Source organism: Lagenorhynchus albirostris, chromosome 7 (genome assembly GCF_949774975.1).
Source record: "Lagenorhynchus albirostris chromosome 7, mLagAlb1.1, whole genome shotgun sequence".
Classification (NCBI taxonomy): domain Eukaryota; kingdom Metazoa; phylum Chordata; class Mammalia; order Artiodactyla; family Delphinidae; genus Lagenorhynchus; species Lagenorhynchus albirostris.
Window position 1 is genome coordinate 22,334,797 of NC_083101.1, and position 20,028 is coordinate 22,354,824.

Consider the following 20,028-nt stretch of genomic DNA (forward strand, 5'->3'; position numbering starts at 1 on the left):
TGAGGCTGGGAATAGTAGTCTTCATTCTAGGTATCCTTTTCCCCTCCATGGGAGAAGGGTGGCTGTGTTTTATTTTTTTTAAAAAAACAAAGCAGAATGATGAGTTTATCGCAAGGGTTTCATCCAGCGAGCCGGGGACCTCAAGGCCGTGGGGGCGGCGAGTTCCCGAGAGTGGTGTTGGAGTGGGCGAACAGCCCCTGTCTTGCCGCTGACACGCTCTGCCTTGAAAGCGTGTGCTGCAGCCACCCCGGGCACCCCAGTGGACACAGACTCTGCCACGTGCTGGGGACTCTGATCAAAAGCAGACTTTGGTTTCATTCGGAAAATGAAGTGCTCGTTTTTAAAGGTTGGGCACTGGTTCAAAGAAAGAAGAGTATGGTTTACCTACTTGCTTTTTTGTGAAACATGAAAATTTTTAAATAGCATTTTCATTCTGTTTCTTGTGTTGCTGCTAATTTGCTGTTGTAAAAAAGCTGTTTAAATAATTTCTGTTAAGAGGGAGGGGATCTGGGGATATGTGTATGCATATGGCTGATTCACTTTGTTGTACAACAGAAACTAACACAGTACTGTGAAGCAATTATACTCCAATAAAGGTTTGTGAGAAAAATAAATTCAAAGTAAAATAATTAACTATCAAAAAAAAAATTCTGTTGCATACATAATGATAGTGTATGACTTTGGCAGTCTGTATCATCAGCTTGCTGGACAAGTCACTTCTCTGCCTGTTTCCATATCTTATTAAGAAGGAGTTTCGATTTAGATTATTACCGGGTTCTTCCTCCTTTAATTCTGTGATTCTAATGCAAGTCTTTTTTATGTTGTGCTCAAAATACTACATATATGGTATATTTTTTTCACCTTTGCTTACAGATTCCTTTAGAGGATTTCCGAAATTTATTGGAGAGGTGTAGTACTCCTGTTACAAAATCTTTTTACAAATAGGAAAACTCATGGTAGAGACTGTAGCATTTAATTCTTGGTTAACATCTCCTACTCTGGTACCCTGATTGTTTTAATAGTATGCCTGTAACTTTGAAGGAAAAAAAAATTAAAATTTGCTTTCCTTTTTTTTGACATGTCCTAGAACTCACCTGAAAGCATTGGAGTCCAGACAACCAAAAATGAAGATGAGAATGAGAAGGAAAAGGAGCTCCAGCTGGAATCTCTGCTGGGAGCCTTTGAGGGCCTGGGCAAAGCCTGGCCCCGAAATGTGGAGACCCAACGTAAGCAGCAGAACCTGCCTTTGAAGAAGTGCTGTGGCCAGGGGTTACTTCATGACAGCGAAGGAGTTCCGTGTGACGAGTTATAGCTGCCGTTTCTTGTAGAGCCAGACTGATTAACGGCGAGAATCATCCAGTATAAATTTTACTCCTACGTTGGCAGATAATCTCATTGACTGTTTGTTTGCTAGGGCTGCTGTAACATATAGTACAACAGACTGGGTGACTTCAACCAGGGAACTGTATTTTCTCACAATTCTGGAGACTAGAAGTCTGAGATCAAGGTGTCAACAGTGTTGGTTTCTTTTGAGCCCTGTCTCCTTGGCTTGTAAATGGCCGTCCGTGTCTCTGTGTCCAGTACGTTCTTATAAGGACACCTGTCGTCTTGGGTTAGGGCCCACACTAATGGTCTCTTTAAAACCCTGTCTCCCAACTCAGTCACATTCTGAGGTACTTGGGGGTTAGGATGTCAACATGTGAGTCTGTGGGACACGGCTCAGCCCATAACAACCATGATACATTTTATGTAGATAGTTTGACTACAAAAAGAATTCTTTCACTCTTCTTTATGGTGCTGTATTCAGAGGAATCCACAGAACTTATTAGTGGGGTCTCTTCATCTCAGAATTAATGGCCTTGTTGCCAAACCTTCAATAAGCAAATGAAATCTGTATTTCCCTGAGAAACTTGAAACCTTCTGAGAGTTTTTCAGAATTGAACATATCTTTCTGAAGGATTAAGTAAATAAACAGTAAGCCTTTACTGTTGGATTGGGTTGTAGTTAGTAGGAGTTTGCCTTGTGTTGGTTCCTGCAGGGCATCCTGCATCTTAATATTCATGAATGTTATGAAAAGTATTGTTGACTGTGATTGGAGGTTTCTAAAATCAGACTTAAAGGTTGTCTCTGAGCCTTGCCATCCTTTGTGTGAACTTCAGAAAGTATATTTGCTACGTATAGGGAGGGTTTTCCAAAAGATACAGATTTGTAAGAGGCCTTATTTCTTGGTATTATGTTATGGACTGCAGTGGAAGTCCACTTATTTGACATCATTAGGACTACTAACTTTTGCTTGATAGATAGAAGAAGTTAAAGTAGGGAATTATATAAAAAGATGATACATACACAAAGCAGTTTTAGTATAAGGAAGAGAAATGTACATTTGCTGGATTGGTTGTCATCTGGGGGAATGGCCAGGGCCTTTGGGGATTTGTTCCACACTGGCTTCTCGTATACATCTTACTCATAATGTATCGTCTTCAGTTTCTGGTTTTGTTTCTTTATAGTGGAGAAAGAAATTACAGTCTCTTAGGAAGCAATTCAAGTGCAGAATTCTAGATTTTTTTACCCTCATCCATCTTGACATTTGTGAACCGCACTAAATTCTGCAGCATTTAAAAAGTAACTACTTTGTTGAGTTTTATACTCCTGTTTCATCACTTAGCATAATATTAATTATATAATTATAATAACAAGTGCAGTTGGCATAACAGGTTTGGATAAAGCACCGTTGACTCTTGCTAAGCCTACAGCATGCAGAAGCTTGTGAGCCTCCAGAGTTCTGCTCTCTTTGGCTGTCATTCAGGGTGTTTTATGGGGAAAAGGCAGTGTGGTTTAGACTCTGTGTCGGTTCCCTAGAAAAGGCTGTTGCCTTGACAAAGAACACTTATGAACAGATATATAGGATTTTGGGGGGGGCGGTGTTTCTGATCAGGGAAGTTTGTGGGAATTGGGCATAAAGTCATGCTGAAGTGTTTCCGAAATGTCATGGCTTTAATTAAAGGCATTTGTTGTTTTAATTTTTCCTCTCCCCTTCCCTCTCTCTCTCCGTCTATCCCTCTCTGTCCCTGTGTCTCTCTGTCTTCCCCTCACTTGCTCTGTCTCTTGCTTCTTCACATGCTCTGACCTGCTCTGCCCCATTCCTTTTTTCCAGGTTGTTATCGTCAAGAGCTTTGCAAACTGATGTGTGACCAGCTAAAACTCAACACATGGAAAGTGCAGCTGGGAGTCCTACAGTCAATGAATGCCTTTTTTCAGGGGTAATTTGCTTCATAGTTCAGTCATTTATTTCACCTTCCCCTACCCCTTAGCATTTTATGTATAATCAGTGGAATTTTTCTCTTTTTTTTTAACATCTTTATTGGAGTATAATTGCTTTACAATGCTGTGTTAGTTTCTGCTGCAGTGGAATTCTTTTAAATTTTAAAACTAAAAGCTGAAGTGACATCATAAAGCAATATATACAGATAGAAATTGTTTGTGCCAGAAAGGTTTTGGAATGTTTCTTAATAACTAGTATTTGTATCTTGCTTTCTGATTTGTACAGATTAATGCTTTTAGAAGAAGAACATGCAGATCCTGAGGCTCTGGCTGAAATTCTCCTTGAAACTTGTAAATCAATCACATACTCTTTAGGTGAGTGGTAAATTGACATAGATAAGGAGTGTTCGTTCTAAAGCTCAAGGAGTTAAGCTTCAAACATTCCCTGCCTTGTGCTAGGAACTAAATTTATGGAACAACTACTGAACTCTCCTATTTAATATACTCAATATGTGCCCCCAAACGGGAATGTATTAATCTGGAACTGTAATTTAGGATTTCAACACCTAGATTAGAAAAACCTTTGTGACCAGTATTTTTTAAAAACCTGTACTTGGAAATAATTTCAAACTTACAGAAAATTTCAAACTTACATAATGCATGTAATACTCGTATGTCCTTTAGCCAAAGTCACCTGTTAACATTTTGCACCACTTACTTTATTACTTGCACTTCTGTATACATACTTTTTCCTCAACCATTTGAAAGTATATTGCTTACATCTTGCCCCTTTCCTCCTAAATTCTTCAGTGTGCCGCCTTTTACATACCAACTTTAGGTAGTATAACATTGATGCAATATTTTTTAACCATTCATATTGTAGGTTTTCAGTTGACTCAGTAATATTCTTTTTTTTTTTTTCGCGGTACGCGGGCCTCTCACTGCTGTGGCCTCTCCCGTTGCGGAGCACAGGCTCCGGACGCGCAGGCTCAGCGGCCATGGCTCACGGGCCCAGCCACTCTGCGGCATGTGGGATCTTCCCGGACCGGGGCACGAACCCGTGTCCCCTGCATCGGCAGGCGGACTCTCAACCACTGTGCCACCAGGGAAGCCCCAGTAATATTCTTTATATAATTTTTTCCTCTCCTCCGTTAAGGAATCCAGTCCGGAATCATTTAGTGAATTTAGTTGTCGTATCGTTGTAGTCTCCTTTAATCTGGAACACTTCCTCAGCCTTTCTTTGTCTTATGTGACATTGACAATTTTGAAGAAAAGCCTCCCCCTCCCCGCATTTAAAACTAGAATGTTTCTCATTTGGTGTTTGTCTGATGTTTCCTTGTGATGAGATCCAGGTTATGAATTCCCAGTAGGGCTGCTCTATAAGTGATGTTATGTCCTGTCACATCAAGAGGCACACAGTGTCCACCTGCCCTCGTTGGCAGTGTTAATTTTGATTACCTGGTCAAGGTACTACTCAATTTCCTCTGCTGTATGGTTACTATTTTTCCCCCTTCTGTCTGTTAAGCAGCCTGTGGAAACACACTTTAAGACCATTCAGATAACCTGCTCCTCATCAGAACTGGGTCTACTAAGCAGTCTGGGAGAAGACACTTTAAGCCCATGCACATATACTGCTCCTCTTCAAAGTGTCTCTTCTAGACTTAGCATGCATTGATGGGTTTTTCCTGAACCAGCTTTTACTAAGATGATTTTCCAACTCTAGCACTTCTTCCACATTTACCATTTGTGACAGTTGGCATCCTCTCATAAGCAAGGTCCCTCCCTCTCTTGAACTCTTTATTTATCTATTATCCATATTGATTCATGGATTCCTTTATTTTCCCCTTTGTTTATAATTATTTTCCTTAATTAATTTGTTGCTCAAATTATCCCAGATTTGGCCAGTGGAAGCCTCTTCGAGCTGTCTCCTGTGTCCTGTTGCTGTCTCGCCACCATTCTTTCAAGCATTTGCGTACTTCGTAGCATGACAGCCTGTTATAAGCTCATCTTTTGCTTCCTTTGTCTTGGGTCTGGTTGAGTGTTAGTTTTTTCAGTTTCACTGTGAACAAGATGCAGTGTCTAGAGTAGACACCAAGGAAGCGTATTTCAGTTGTGATTCTTGGAGGTAGCCACATGCCTTTGGATAAATAACTGGCAGCTGAGAAACTAGTCTTTACAGGGTCGGGTCGCAGCCGGGTGTCCCTGAGTTGGCCTTACCCCTGGGTGATGTAATGTTCTTGGGTAAAATGAAGAGGTCTTGCAAACCTAAAGACCGTTCTTAGGCAACTTCTAAAATGGGTCCTTTAAATATTGCCGTTTGTTACGGAGATTGGTATATTTGGCCGACAGCTTTTTTTTTTTAAAGTAAGGAATGTGGACATATAGCACATTTCAAGTATTTGATGATAAATTGGCTAAGGGAAGCTTACTTAGGAGCACATGTATCTTTCCCTGAATTTATAATTTCCAAACATCTTTCTTTCGGTAACACTAACTTAATCTTAGATGTTCTGTTTGTAAGGCTTATAAAACAAATATTGTGAACTATATGATTTTCTTCTTAGAAAATAAGACCTACTCATCTGTGAGAACAGAAGCTTTATCCGTGATAGAATTGCTGCTTAAAAAACTTGAAGGTGAGTTCTTGATACTTCTCATTGGAGGACAGGAAAGCCAGGAGACTTTATGGCATAGGTTTTAGGAACTTTTTTTATTTTCTGTTTTTGTTTTTAATAAGCATATACTCCAAAATGTAAATTAATATATTTGTACATGGAAGTGGAATATACATAGCTAAAACCTTCCAATTTTATGAAGTGTTAAATTTGGTACTCTTTTATTTTATATACTTTTAATGCATTATGAAGCTGTGGTTATCTCAGTGAAGTTTTGGTTTCCATCGTGAATCTTGAGTTAATCTTGGTTAATTACAGCAAGAGGCTGACAGTGGCAGAACAGAGCTCACTATACACATGTAAATAAACAGAATGACACACTGAAAAGCGGAGTTAGGAGAACATTTAACAATTATCTACCTGAGTTATCAAATTTGATAGCAGTTTTCTTAATCCTATTTTTTTTTTCTGTTTTCCTTTTTCTAAACCGTCTTACAAAGAAGCAGATTTCGTCTGATGGTCTGTTCTATCACTGGTAAAAGAAGACTGTTAGCATTTTCTCCAGTGGTGTATCTGTTACTGATTTCAAAAGGAGGCCTCTTTTCTTTTTTCATTTCCCTCTTTTTATTATTTTAACCACGTGGATGAAGAATGGGGAATATGGAACACTTTTCTCTAGAGCATTGTGTATCTGCTGTTTCTCCTTCTGTCTCTATCTTTGCTTAGCAATTAAAGCACCTCTCTCAGGGCTCCATAAAACAGGCCGTTTAGACTCAGCGACACTACATGTGTCATAATCCCTTTTTTCCTTGTTGAAGTAGAAGAGCTAGACACTTAGATATATCTCTGAATTCTCACAGTTTGCCAAATATGTATGAATATATTCTAGATGAGGAAAATGAAGCTAAACAGTGAGATGACTTGCTTGAAACCACATCACCAGGAAGTATCAGAACCTCATAAACAAGATTTAGGATCTGATGTACTTTATGAATTTCTAATATTTTGAGTATGCCTGTAGTTCTCTGATGCTTTTCCTTAAAGGAGTAATAAAGTGTCATCTGTTCAAACTGGCTTTGCAATTATGAAATTGATAGAGGACTTTTTTTTTTACTGAGCATATCTTACAAAGATATATTCAGCTCAACTGCTGAAATAGCTTTTTTGTTACTGTGTGCCCTGCCTCCATACTTCCTGCTTCCCAGTTGGCTTCAGGCTCCCTTCATTCTCTTTGTCCCACCAGCTCTGGGGACAGAGGATGAAACTCCCTGATTGGCCCTCAGGTTATTGTCAATAATTAGGCTTGGAGACAACTCTTAAACCTGTGATCATTATATACAGAACTGTTACCACAGGGTTGCTTTGCATTTATTTTGGGGATAGGATATGTGGAAGAAAAGCAGAAAGAATAGTTTTGGATTCTCTGCTTGCTTCTTCTGTAAGGATTCTTTTGTTGCTCTTTCTCTTTCCATTCAGAATCTAAACAGTGGGAAAGTTTGACATCTGAATGCAGATTGCTCCTGATTGAGTCTTTAGCAACTATGGAGACAGACAGCAGACCTGAGCTGCAGGAGAAAGCATCGTTACTGAAGAAAACACTTGAAAATCTGGAATAAATTAGAAGGGGAAGAAACAAACAAGTGCCATGTTCATTGGGGGTTGAAATGGTGGTATTCTCTGTGGGGGAAAGTAAAGATTAATCTGTAGCATGCATCATTCCTTGGCTGAAATAAAAAAAAAATGCCTTAAATTTTGTTCCTTATTAGCTTTATTTTACTTAATGTTTTAAAAGTATCTGGGCTGAATTAAACTAAATGGAACCTTGGATATTTGAGAGGTGGTTGTAGGTGAAACTGACAGAAATAGCTGTTGAAAGAGCTAAAGGTGTTAATAAAGGAAGAGACAAAGTTGCAGAGGAAGCTGCATAAAAATCTTAGAACTGCATCCAAATTTTAAAAAGTTATTTCAGGAAGGGGCTGTATCGACTACTTAGTTTAACCCCCTTCTTTACATCTGAAGAAACAGGTTATGAGATGACGTAGCTTCCTTTCGGAGGCCTGTGCCGAGGCTGGAACCTGTGTGATGGATGACCTGCCCAGGACACTTTCTTTTACAACCTGCTGCTAATCAGTGCTAACCCTGGCCTACCTGAGAAACTCCCAAGATGAGATGGCACAGCAGTCCTGGCACCAGAACTGAACTGACCCGTTATGTAAGCACCACTGGATTCTTGAAATTCAGAAGTTGAACATTGTCTTGTCATTTGTTTAGATGACTGGTTTTTAGAAAATGATTATCTACCAACCTTACAGGTTGAGAGGGAGGGAAAATTTGGTCTCCATGTAATCGTCCTCCTTTTATAAGCAGATGAAGGTAGATTAGGACAAGATTGTTCATTTTGTCTCTTACGTATTTTGCAAAACACAAACCAACAACGAAATCGTGACTGCTTGGTTTAGACCATTTATAACCTCAAAACTGTAAAGACAAATTAAAATTTTCTACCCACTTTTATGCTTACAGTCACGACTATGGGATAGAAAGGAAAGCATTTTAATTAGCCGTCTGGGAATAACCTGATACCATTCAAAGTAAATAACTGCAGCTATAGGGTTTCTTCCTTTCCTTATGCTGCTCAGGCCCCTCCCTGCCTGAGGATGTGGGGTAAGGGGAAAAAACAAATTTAACACAAGTGTTTATTCAAGTAAAAGGAGAACTCTCTAGCTCACCTTGGATTACAAGCACAAAATTGGCGTACACTCAATACTGACCCCTTACTGACATTAACACCAGGGTGGAAACTCCGTGTTATTATTTTTTGTGGTCTCTATTAACCAAAGTATTTAAAATTTTCTTGACTGTGACCCATAGTAAAACTAACTTTTTTTCATCATGACCCAGAGCAATGTGTGTGGGGTGGAGGGGAGGGAGGGAGGGAGAGAGAAAGAAAGAATGAATATAAAATCTTTAACTGAAATAAAATGTTTTGTGAAATGGTACATTACTATGTGTGACCTGCTTTGATCCCTCCCCGCCAACTCCCCACCACCGTTTTGAATGCTCTTTCAGACCCACTAAATTCATTTCCTGACTCATAAATGGGTTGTTATTCAGTTTGAAAAACACTGCCATAGATAGTACCTAAACCTAGCTGCATATGCTATGTTCTGGGGTTGCTTCTGTTTGGAAAAGGGGTTTACAAATGAAAATTTAAGTGTTTATTACCAAAACATCCTCTTAGCTGGTACTAAATATAATTGTGAGTTTTAGTAGCATCATGAATTTTAAGTAAACTATCGTGGACTTCCACTTGAGAGTGGTGTTTGCTTGGGGAAAAAAAATCAACTCTGGGTGTTTTTCAGAAAGCTTGCGTCCTCATAGGACTTGGTGTTTTCCAGATCTGTATTTCCCCATCCATGAAGTGCTGTCTGACTTTCATTTACAGTACCTGGGATACTCTTCCTAGGCAAGAGTGCCACGTAGGTCAGGTATTGTTGGAAGGTAAGAGTGTAAGGGCAAGAATTGTGCTCTTGGCCTGTATCAAGTTTAAAACCTCATCAGATTTTATGCTTTTTAAACTTTTTGTTACTCAATATTGGGAATTTCCCATGGTGCTGAGAGAGGTGCTAAGATACTTGAACCTTAGTGCTTAGTGCTGTTGAATTTATTTGTTTTAGTTTTCTAAGCACATTTCTAAGTTTTACACTTAACTGCCTTCATCTTGACCAGCCAAGTCATTTGTACAACTAGTAACGTTAACTATGGTCTCCCAATGCAGCTTGTGTTGGTGTGCATGGGCACACGTATTTATTTAAAAGAGTTACTAACTGAGAGTTTGTCATTGTGGAATGTTGATATTAGTGAACAGATGGCAAAAGGACCCGTGAACATTTATATCTTTGGCCTTCATTTTCCAAAGCTATGTGGAACAGATTTTTATTATTTTTTTCCCTAGGAATATTCAGTGCTACTTGTCATATAGGCAACTGATTTAGAGAGTCTACTGAATTCCTTATTCCTGGAATATATATCGTCACAAATTTATTGATATGTGAAAAGGAGGTACCTGAAATTTGGCAATTGGAAATCAAATCAAACTGTCTTTTTGGTGATAAAGAGCAGCCATTTCTTTAATGAATGTTTGTGTCTAATTTACAATTGCCGGTGTGTCTGCCTGTAATACAGTGTACCTGCGCAATAAAACTGATTGCCACCAAATCCCCACTGCTTTACCCTTCCATCTTTTACTTGTGTATTCACTAATGAGAAGAGAAAAGAAAAAAAGATGTGACCTTGCTGGTCTGTGCTCTAGTAGCATTTGCACTGTATGAACACTGTCTGCCCGTTGGGGGAGGTGTCTATCTGCTGCCACAATATATTCATGCTGCTTGTGAAGTACAGGGAGTTATTTTGACATTGGCACTCATTGTAATGTACAAACTGTTGTTAAATGGATGTATATGTAACAGATTTTTGTATTTTATATGCAAAGTCTTCATAGAATCCTCTGCAATATGTACTAAGCTAGCTAAGCATGTGGTAGTCTTGAAAGGAAAACTCCTTCCCATGCCCAAGAAGATATTAAGTGGTAAATAAAAGCTGCATGATCAGTTCTTTGAAGTGGTGCATTAATTTTTACTGGTTCTCTGGGAAAATAGTTAACCTCCAAGGCATTGCCTGGTTATACTTTAAAGACCAAAAAAAGCCCTACTGCATGCAGTATTCTGAGCTACTTCTACCAAACAGAAATTGTTGTCTTAAGTGTCTGGGAGTTCCAAGGCAAAACACAAACAGAGGCAAGGCACCTGAATAATTACTGTTAAATGCTTAGAGAGAAGCAATCATTGAAAGATTGGATTTTTTGATATAGGTAATCCCTGATGAACACATAGAAACAACAAGCAGTTCTGCTTTTGGTTAAGATTAACATACATGGCTATGCACATAAAACATCAGAGCTCTAGGTACATCCTATGTTGTAAATAGCCAAACAGATTTTAGGCTGTGGCTTTTTGTCCGACATCTCAGCGAGGCGCAGTGGTAGCAGCTGCTCTCCCGGCTTCGCTGTGTCGCCCAAGGACGACAAGAAGAAGAAGGATGCCGGAAAGTCAGCCAAGAAAGACAAAGACCCAGTGAACAAATCTGGGGGCAAGGCCAAAAAGAAGTGGTCCAAAGGCAAAGTTCGGGACAAGCTCAATAACCTAGTCTTGTTTGACAAAGCAACATAAGACAAACTCTAAAGAAGTACCCAAACTATAAGGTTATAACTCCAGCTGTTGTCCCTGAGATACTGAAGATTTGTGGTTCCCTGGCCAGGGCAGCCCTTCAGGAGCTCCTTAGTAAAGGACTTACTAAACTGGTTTCAAAGCACAGAGCTCAAGTAATTTACACCAGAAATACCAAGGGTGGAGATGCTCCAGCAGCTGATGAAGACGCGTGAACAGGTCCCACCAACTGTATATTTTGAAAAATAAAACTTTATTAAATCAAAAAAAAATTATTTTTAGTCTGTGGAAGATATGCTTGAAGGTGAGAGATACCTTGCTTTTTCTCTCATAGCAGCTAAAGCCTAAGCTGCTCCCTTCTATGCTTTTCCTCCTTTTTCCCTTCAAGCTAGTACCAGATTATTTGATTAGAATAACAACTGGTTTTTAAAAAGTGGAAAACCCACAACTAGAAGTATGAAAATCACTAAAGGAAAAATCTTATTGGTAAAGGCAAATATACAGTGAAGATAGTAAATCAACCACATATAAAGCTAGTATGAGCATTAAAAGATAAAAGCCATAAAATCATCTATATCCACAATAAGTTGAGGGATACACAAAACAGTGTAAAATATGTCAAAAATAGTGAACGTGATTAGCTCTGATAGTTTTCTCGTAGCATCTTTATTATAAAGCAGAATCTAACACACCACTGTAAAGCAATTATACTCCAATAAAGATGTTAAAAAAAATGTAAACGTGGAGGCGGGTAAAAATGCAAGGATGTTAAAATGCATTCAAACTTAAGGGACGTGCAGCTTAATCACATATATATATATATATATATATATATATATATATATATATACAGATTGCTATATATAAACCTCATAATAACCACAAACCAAAAATCTGTAATAGATACACAGAAAAGAGAAAGAAATCCAGGCATAATATTAAAGATAGTCATCAAATCACAAGGGAAGAGAGCAAAAGAAAAAGAAAGGAACAAGAAAGCTACAAAGACAACCCCCAAACAAAATGTCAAAAGTACATACCCATCAATAATTACTTTAAATGGACTAAATGCTCCAATTGGAAGACACAGAGTGGCAGAATGGATACAAAAACAAGACCCACATATATGTTGCCTACAAGAGACGCCAGATCTAAAGATGCACACAGATTGAAAATGAAGGAATGGAATGAGGTATTCCATGCATGTGGAAACGAAAAGAAAACTGGAGTAGCAATAGTTACATCAGAAAAATTGACTTTAAAACAAAGACTGTGACAAGAAACAAAGAAGGACATTACATAAGGATCAAGGGATCAATCCAAGAGGAGATATAACAATTGTAAATATATATGCACCCAACATAGGAGCACCTCAATACATCAAGGAACACCTAATACATAACATACACCTAAAACACCTAACATAGGAACACCTAAATACATAAAGTAAATCTTAATAGATATAAAGGGAGAAATCAAGAGTAACACAATAATAGCAGGGGATTTTAACACCCCGCTTAATAATTTTCATATATAACGTACAGCAGTGTTAATTATATGTTGTACTTTATATTCCCAGTACTTATTTAACTCATAACTGTCAGTTTTTACCTTCATTCAATTTTCCTACCTCCCAGCCCCCACCTCTGGTAACTACATATCTAATCTCTTTTTCTGTGAGTTTGTTTGTCTTTGAAGTAAAATTGACCTACAACACTATGTTAGTTCCTGGTGCACGGCATAATGATTTGGTATTTCTGTACATTACAAAATGATCACCAGGATAAGTCTAGTTACTATCTGTCACTGTACAAAGATGTTATATTGTTATTGACTTATTCCCCACACTGTACATTTTATCCCCATGACTCATTTATTTTGTAGCTGGAAGTCTGTACCTCTTAATCTCCCTTACCTGTTTCTCTCATGCATCCAACTCCCCTCCCCTCTGGTAACCACCTCTTTGTTCTCTATATCTGTGACTCTGTTTTTGCTCTGTTTGTTCAGTTGCTTTGTTTTTTAAATTCCACATGTAAGTGAAATCATACAGTGTTTGTCTTTTTCTGTCTGAATTATTTCACTTAGCATCATGCCTTCAAGGTCCATCCATGGTGTTGCAGATGGCAAGATTTCATTATTTTTTAAGACTGAGTTATATTCCATTGTATTTATATGTATATATGTGTGTATATATATGTATATATATACATATACACACATATACGTATATATACATATCACAACTTCTTTATCCATCTGTTGATGGGGACTTAGGTTGCTTCCATATCTTGGCTCTTGTAAATAATGTTGCAATGAACATGGAAGTGCATATATCTCTTTGAGATAGTCATTTAGTTTTCTTTGGATATGTTCCCAGGAGAGGGATTGCTGGATCATATGGTAGTTCTATTTTTAATTTCTTGAGGAAACTTCATACTGTTTTCCATAGTGACTGTACCAGTTTATATTCCCACCAACAGTGCACAGGGTTCTCCTTTCTCAGTATTGAATTTTTTTTAATAGATGGTGAAATGTTCTAGGATTGATTGTGCTGATATTTGCATGACTCTGTGAATACACTAAAAAAAAATCATTGAATTGTACAATTTAAATGGGGGCAATTGTATGGTATATGAATTATATCTTAGTAAAGTTGTTTTAAAAAAAAGACAATCCATTGTAACTGGGTCATTTTAGAGTATTTGTAAGTTATAGATAACGAAACATGTACTGATTATTTTTCCATACACACTATTTGTTAAAATATGTTAAGAAATTGTGTTCCCTAACAAAATGAAGCACAAGATACCTCTGGATACCCATTGAAATGGCTAAAATCAAAAAGAGCTACAATACCAAGCATTGGCACAGATATAGAGTAACAGAATTGTCATATATTACTAATGCAGTTTCAAAATGGTACAGCATCTTTTTAAAAAAATAAATTTATTTTTGGCTGCAGTGGGTCCTCGTTGCTGCGTGTGGGCTTTCTCTAGTTGAGGCGAGCGGGGGCTACTCTTCATTGCAGTGTACGGGCTTCTCACTGCGGTGGCCTCCCCTGTTGTGGAGCACGGGCTCTAGGCGTGTGGGCTTCAGTGGTTGTGGCATGCGGGCTCAGGAGTTGTGGCTCACAGGCTCTGGAGCGCAGGCTCAGTAGTTGTGGCTCACGGGCTCAGTTACTCCGTGGCATGTGGGATCTTCCTGGACCAGGGCTCGAACCCGTGTCCCCTGCATTGACAGGCGGATTCTTAACCACTGTGCCACCAGGGAAGCCCCCTCGTACAGCATCTTTAAGAAACAGTTTGGTATATCATATGAAGTTAAGCATATACTTGCATTATGACCCAGAAATTTTACTCCAGAGTATTTACCCAGGAGTAATAAAATAAAAACCTATGTTTGCACAAAAACTTGTAAGTGAAGAGCAGAATTATTCATAATAGCTCAGAATTGAAAACAATTCAAATGTCTATCAACTAGTGAATAAACCATTGTGACAGATTTATACAGTGGAATACTACTCAGTAATGAAAAGAAATGACTAATACAAATATAAAACATTTTGCTAAGTGACAAGGCTGTATATTATATAATTCTATTTATAGGAAATTCTAGAAAAGGAAAACTATAGTGACAGAAATCAGATCAGTAGTTTCAGGCATGAGCTCAGGGGAGACTGACTGCAAATGGGCACAAGAGAACTTCTTAGTTGTTGGTAATATTCTATACCTTGATTATGGCCATAAAACAAATTATGGCTCTCACTTATTTAAAACAGCTCCCCTCCCCATTGTCCACAAAATTAAATTTAACCTACTTAGTCTGGCATAAAAAACATTTATGGGGCTTCCCTGGTGGCACAGTGGTTGAGAGTCCACCTGCCGATGCAGGGGACACAGGTTCGTGCCCTGGTCGGGGAAAATCCCACATGCCGCGGAGCGGTTGGGCCCGTGAGCCATGGCCGCTGAGCCTGCACGTCTGGAGCCTGTGCTCTGCAACGGGAGAGGCCACAACAGTGAGAGGCCCGCATAACGCAAAAAAAACCCACAAAAAAACCAAAAAAAAACCCATTTATGATGTTATTACTGCCTAGTCTTAACAACTTGTAAGTTTATGCTTCTGCCTGACTTTTGTCAATCAAAACAACTTTCAGATGCAAGAGTGTGCTAATCTAGAAGTTCTGTGTTTAGAAAATAAGGCTTCTTGAGACCTCCTTGTTCACCAACAATTCCAGTGTGTGCTTGGAATCTTTTTTGAGTCATCTGGGGAGAAGCCTCCATGGGCCCTCTGTACATTTCTGCTCACATAATTCCGTCATGAAATGTATACAATCTGACTGCTTTTAGGTGTTCTTTTTTATATGTAGCTCCCAATATTACACTTTACATTTCTTGACAAAATAACTTTCTCTTTGAATCCCTAAAGAATATTTACTCACAGAATGTATCCTATCTTTTAATTGATTTTACCGAGGCTTTTTAGTCTGAGATCAGCTCACCAGTTCTGACCACAGCTTGAATAAACTGCCTAAAGGAAAAAGAGTCTCAAATCCAAAATCCTTACCAAGTTCACACTACACAGTCTCTCACAAATATTACCCTTAAATAGTCTGAATTCATGACCCAGACTCCATGGGATATGAGAAAATGGCTATTGTTTTACGGCAATAAGTTTTGGTTACTTTGTTATGTAACAACAGGAAACTGATACTTCTGATAGTAAATTTTCATACCATGTTGGGAAATCACTTAAAATCTACTACAGGTGGGCTTCCCTGGTGGTGCAGTGGTTAAGAATCAGCCTGCCAATGCAGGGGACATGGGTTTGAGCCCTGGTGCAGGAAGATCCCACATGCTACGGAGCAACTAAGCCCGTGCGCCACAACTACTGAGCCTGTGCTCTGGAGCCCGTGAGCCACAGCTGCTGAGCCTGCATGCCACAACTACTGAAGCCCGTGCACCTAGAGCCTGTGCTCTGCAACAAGAGAAGCCACCTTAATGAGAGGCCTGCGCACTGCAACGAAGAGTAGCCCCCACTCGCTGCAATTAAAGCCTGTGCACAGCAACGAAGAGCCAATGCAGCCATAAATAAATAATTAATTAGATAAATATATAAAAGCTAGAGTAAATATTAAAAAAAAATCTACTAAAGGTGACTTAAGCGTGTTCTATCACTTATTGCTTTCACTCCTAAGTATAAACTCATGCACAGACATGAACCAAAAGGTACACGTGCAGGTTTGTAACAACATTAGTTGAAGTAGCCAAAAGGTGGAGCGAGCCAATTAAAATGTCTAACAACAGAACAGTGGATAAAGTATGTTATGATCATAAAATGGACTATCATATAGTAATAAAAACTGGACAAACTGCAGCCACATCAACGTGGATCTTGCAAGCATACTGTGGAGGGAAGGAAGCCAAACATACCACAATGCATAATCTGAGGGCATAAAATCAGCAGGTAATGTTCTATGTGTCCTCGAGAAAAATGTGTATGTGTATTTGTATATTTTGTTGGGTGGGTGTTCTATAGATCGTGTGAAATCTGGTTGGTTTATAGTGTTGTTGTGCCAGCCTCCTATATCCTTGTTGGTATGCTATTTAGTTTTTTTTTTTAACCAATTATTGAGAGTTCAGTATTAAAGTCTTCAACTATTACTGTTGAATTGTCTAGTTCTCCCTCTTATTCTGTCAGTTTCTGTTTTGAGTGTTTTGGGGCTCTTCGTTTCAGGTGCATATATATATTTTATTTAGGCTTTAAAAAGTTATTTATTATTTTTTAAAATTTATTTACTTATTTGTTTTGGGTCTTCGTTGCTGTGTGCAGGCTTTCTCTACTTGCGGCCAGTGGGGGCTACTCTTCGTTGCGGTGCATGGGCTTCTCATTGCCGTGGCTTCTCTTGTGGAGCACGGGCTCTAGGCGTGCGGGCTTCAGTAGTTGTGGCTCGTGGGCTCTAGAGTGCAGGCTCAGTAGTTGTGGTGCACGGGCTTAGTTGCTCCGCGGCAAGTGGGATCTTCCTGGACCAGGGCTCGAACCCGTGTCCCCTGCAGTGGCAGGTGGATTCTTAACCACTGCCACCAGGGAAGTCCCCATATATATATTTATAATTGTGTGTCTTCTTGATGGGTTGACCTTTCTATCATTACTAAATATGGGCCATATTTTCCTGTTTCTTTGCATTCATCATATTTTGTTGTTGAAAACGGGACATTAAAAATAATATTTGTGGCAAATCTGGAAATCAGATTCCCTTCCCATTCCAGAACTTGTTGCTGTTGGTGTGTTCTATTTTTAGTGATTTCCTTAACTAATTCTGTAAAGTCTCAATTCTTTATTGGACCTGACCAATGAAGTCTCTACTCAGTTAGCTGAATGGTCAGCTAATGACTGGACAGAGATTTCCTTGAATACACTGCACCAAGAAGCTCCCCATTCTGGCAGCTACTCCTGTTCCATTAGCCAAAGCTCAATTATCCAAGAATAACAATAGAGAATAGCTAAGACCAGCCAACACCCTATAATTCAATTTGAGCTATCACTATTTTTTTTTTTTTTTGCGGTACGCGGGCCTCTCACTGTTGTGGTCTCTCCCGTTGCGGAGCACAGGCTCCGGACGCACAGGCTCAGCGGCCATGGCTCACGGGCCTAGCCGCTCCGCGGCATGTGGGATCTTCCCGGACCGGGGCAGGAACCCATGTCCCCTGCATCGGCAGGCGGACTCTCAACCACTGCGCCACCAGGGAAGTCCCTATCACTATTTTTATAGATCCTTAGTCTTCCCACCCAGACCCTCAGGGCTCAGTCCGTCTTCCACCCTTTGTTGAGCAGCTTCACTACCTCATCGTAGATGATGAACACGAGGGCCACGTCCAGGCAGGTTCGGCCCCATAGGGGGACGATGCCACTGCAGAACGCTTTGAGCTCCTCATACGTCAGGACCTGCGAGCGGCCGTCCGTGTTCGGCGTTGCTCCGCCTCCCGGCCCTGTATCCGGTCTTGACCTAGTCCAGAGGCGTGTTCCCAAAGACGCTGGCTGCGCTCGCGATAGCTTGAAAACCCCGTGATCAGCAGTTTCCCGGGCTCGCCAGAGTTGGGCACTGGGTAAAGTTGTGCAGGGAGCTTCTGACCAAGAAGCGGACGGCCCGGTGGGATCTGCCGGCTGGCGGCCCTGGTAAGTCCTCTTCAGCCCTTGTTCCCAAACAATCTCCCTGACCCCGTGGAGGAATCCTCTGTACTGTGGGTTTAGGGGAGATCTGGTCGTGTATGAACTTCACCTGGATGGTCTCCCTGGGCGCACAACCACCACGGCCTCGGCCTCGCGGGCGCCCAGGCCACACAGCGGCACACGTGCTGTCCAGCGGCCCCTGGGCATCCTGCGCGTGGGTGCTGAGGGATGCGACCATCTGCACGTGATGGCTGCTTTGGGGCTGGAGCCGTAGAGTGGGGAGGAGGCCTCGGTGCGGCCCGGTGCACCAGGACGGCCGACCTCCTGCCATACTCAGTCCCAGTGCCCAGGGACCCGGCTGTGCGAACGCGCGTAGGGCTGCAGCTGTGTCATCATGTACCCGGTGGGGAAGGTGATGCAAACTGCGATCCGGCCGCTAGGGCGCCTGGGGGGACCAGGAACCCGCTCCTGAGAACCCCACCGCCCCGCCTCTGCGGACTTTGCTGCGTCTGAGCCGCTGGGAGGCCTAGCCGGTCCCCACGCTCCACCTCCGTTTTCCTGGCGAGGCACAGGGGGGTGACACACAGGTCAAGCCCCTCCGGAGTGAACTTGTAAAAACATTTATGATTAGGCATTTAGGCGCCCCAAATATAAAAATATTGTGGAGATTCTTGCAGCCATTGATAATTCAGTGACTAAAAAAGTTTAATATTTCTGTAAGAAAAATAAAATACCTTAGTAAAAAAAATATTAAAAATTTTTTTATTTTATTGAAGTATAGTTGACTTACAATGTTGTGTTAATTTCTGCTGTACGGAAAAGTGATTCAGATATATATATATATATATATATATATTCTTTTTCGTATTTATTTCCATTTTGGTTTATTGCAGGATATTGAATATAGTTCCCTGTGCTCTACAGTAAGACCTTGTTGTTTATCCAGTTTATATAATAATAGTTTGCATCTGCTGATCTGAAACTCCCAATCCATCCCTCCCCCACCCTCCTTCCCCTTGGCAACCACAAGTTCGTTCTCTGTGTCTGTGTTTCTGTTTCATAGATAAGTTCATTTGTGTCATATTTTAGATTCCACATGTAAGTGATATATGGTATTTGTCTTTCTCTTTGTGACTTACTTCACTTAGTATGATAATTTCTAGGCCCATCCATGTTGCTGAAAATGGTATTATTTACTTCTTTTTTATGGCTGAGTAGTATTCCATGGTATATATGTACCACATCTTCTTTATCCATTCATCTGTCAGTGGACATTTAGGTTGTTTACATGAATTGGCTATTGTGAATTGCGCTGCTATGAATATAGGGGTACATGTATCTTTCTGAATTACAGTTTTGTTGGGCTATATGCCCAGGAATGGGATTGCTGAATCATATGGCAACTCTATTTTTAGTTAGAAAACATATTTTTTAATGAACTATTTAAGGATAAGTTGGAGGGTAAGCCGCCCCTTTAATAACAAATACTTCAGTATTTACAACAAGAACATTCGCTTACATAACCTCAGTGCAGTTATGAAGATCAAGAAATTTAACTTAGGGACTTCCCTGGTGGTCCAGTGGTAAACAATCCGCCTTACAATGCAGAGGATGCGGGTTCAATCCCTGGTCAGGGAACTAAGATCGCACATGCCGCGGGGCAGCTAAGCACACGTGCCACAACTACTGAGCCTGTGTGCCTCAAGGAGAGAGCCCACGTTCCACAAACTACAGAGCCCATGCGCTCTGGAGCCCACACG

At 40.3% G+C, this 20,028-nt stretch overlaps 1 protein-coding gene and 2 pseudogenes across 4 annotated transcripts in view; 2 read left to right on the plus strand and 1 right to left on the minus strand.

The window, feature by feature from the left end:
* The window catches only part of ECPAS (Ecm29 proteasome adaptor and scaffold), a 98,524-nt gene extending 90,898 nt beyond the window's left edge, over window positions 1-7,626 (plus strand). For all 4 annotated transcript variants that reach the window (XM_060154641.1, XM_060154642.1, XM_060154639.1 and 1 more), the window contains 5 exons: window positions 1,088-1,226; window positions 3,155-3,260; window positions 3,548-3,636; window positions 5,826-5,897; window positions 7,353-7,626. In XM_060154641.1, coding sequence (XP_060010624.1) covers window positions 1,088-1,226; window positions 3,155-3,260; window positions 3,548-3,636; window positions 5,826-5,897; window positions 7,353-7,492 — 546 coding nt within the window. In that variant the 3' untranslated portion in view covers window positions 7,493-7,626. The remainder of the gene's footprint in view (window positions 1-1,087; window positions 1,227-3,154; window positions 3,261-3,547; window positions 3,637-5,825; window positions 5,898-7,352) is intronic.
* Window positions 7,627-9,292: 1,666 nt separating this feature from the next.
* Window positions 9,293-11,373, plus strand: LOC132522592 (small ribosomal subunit protein eS25-like; annotated as a pseudogene).
* A 6,529-nt stretch (window positions 11,374-17,902) lies between these two features.
* LOC132522593 (tricarboxylate transport protein, mitochondrial-like) lies at window positions 17,903-18,903 on the minus strand (annotated as a pseudogene).
* Between the last annotated feature and the right edge of the window lie 1,125 nt (window positions 18,904-20,028).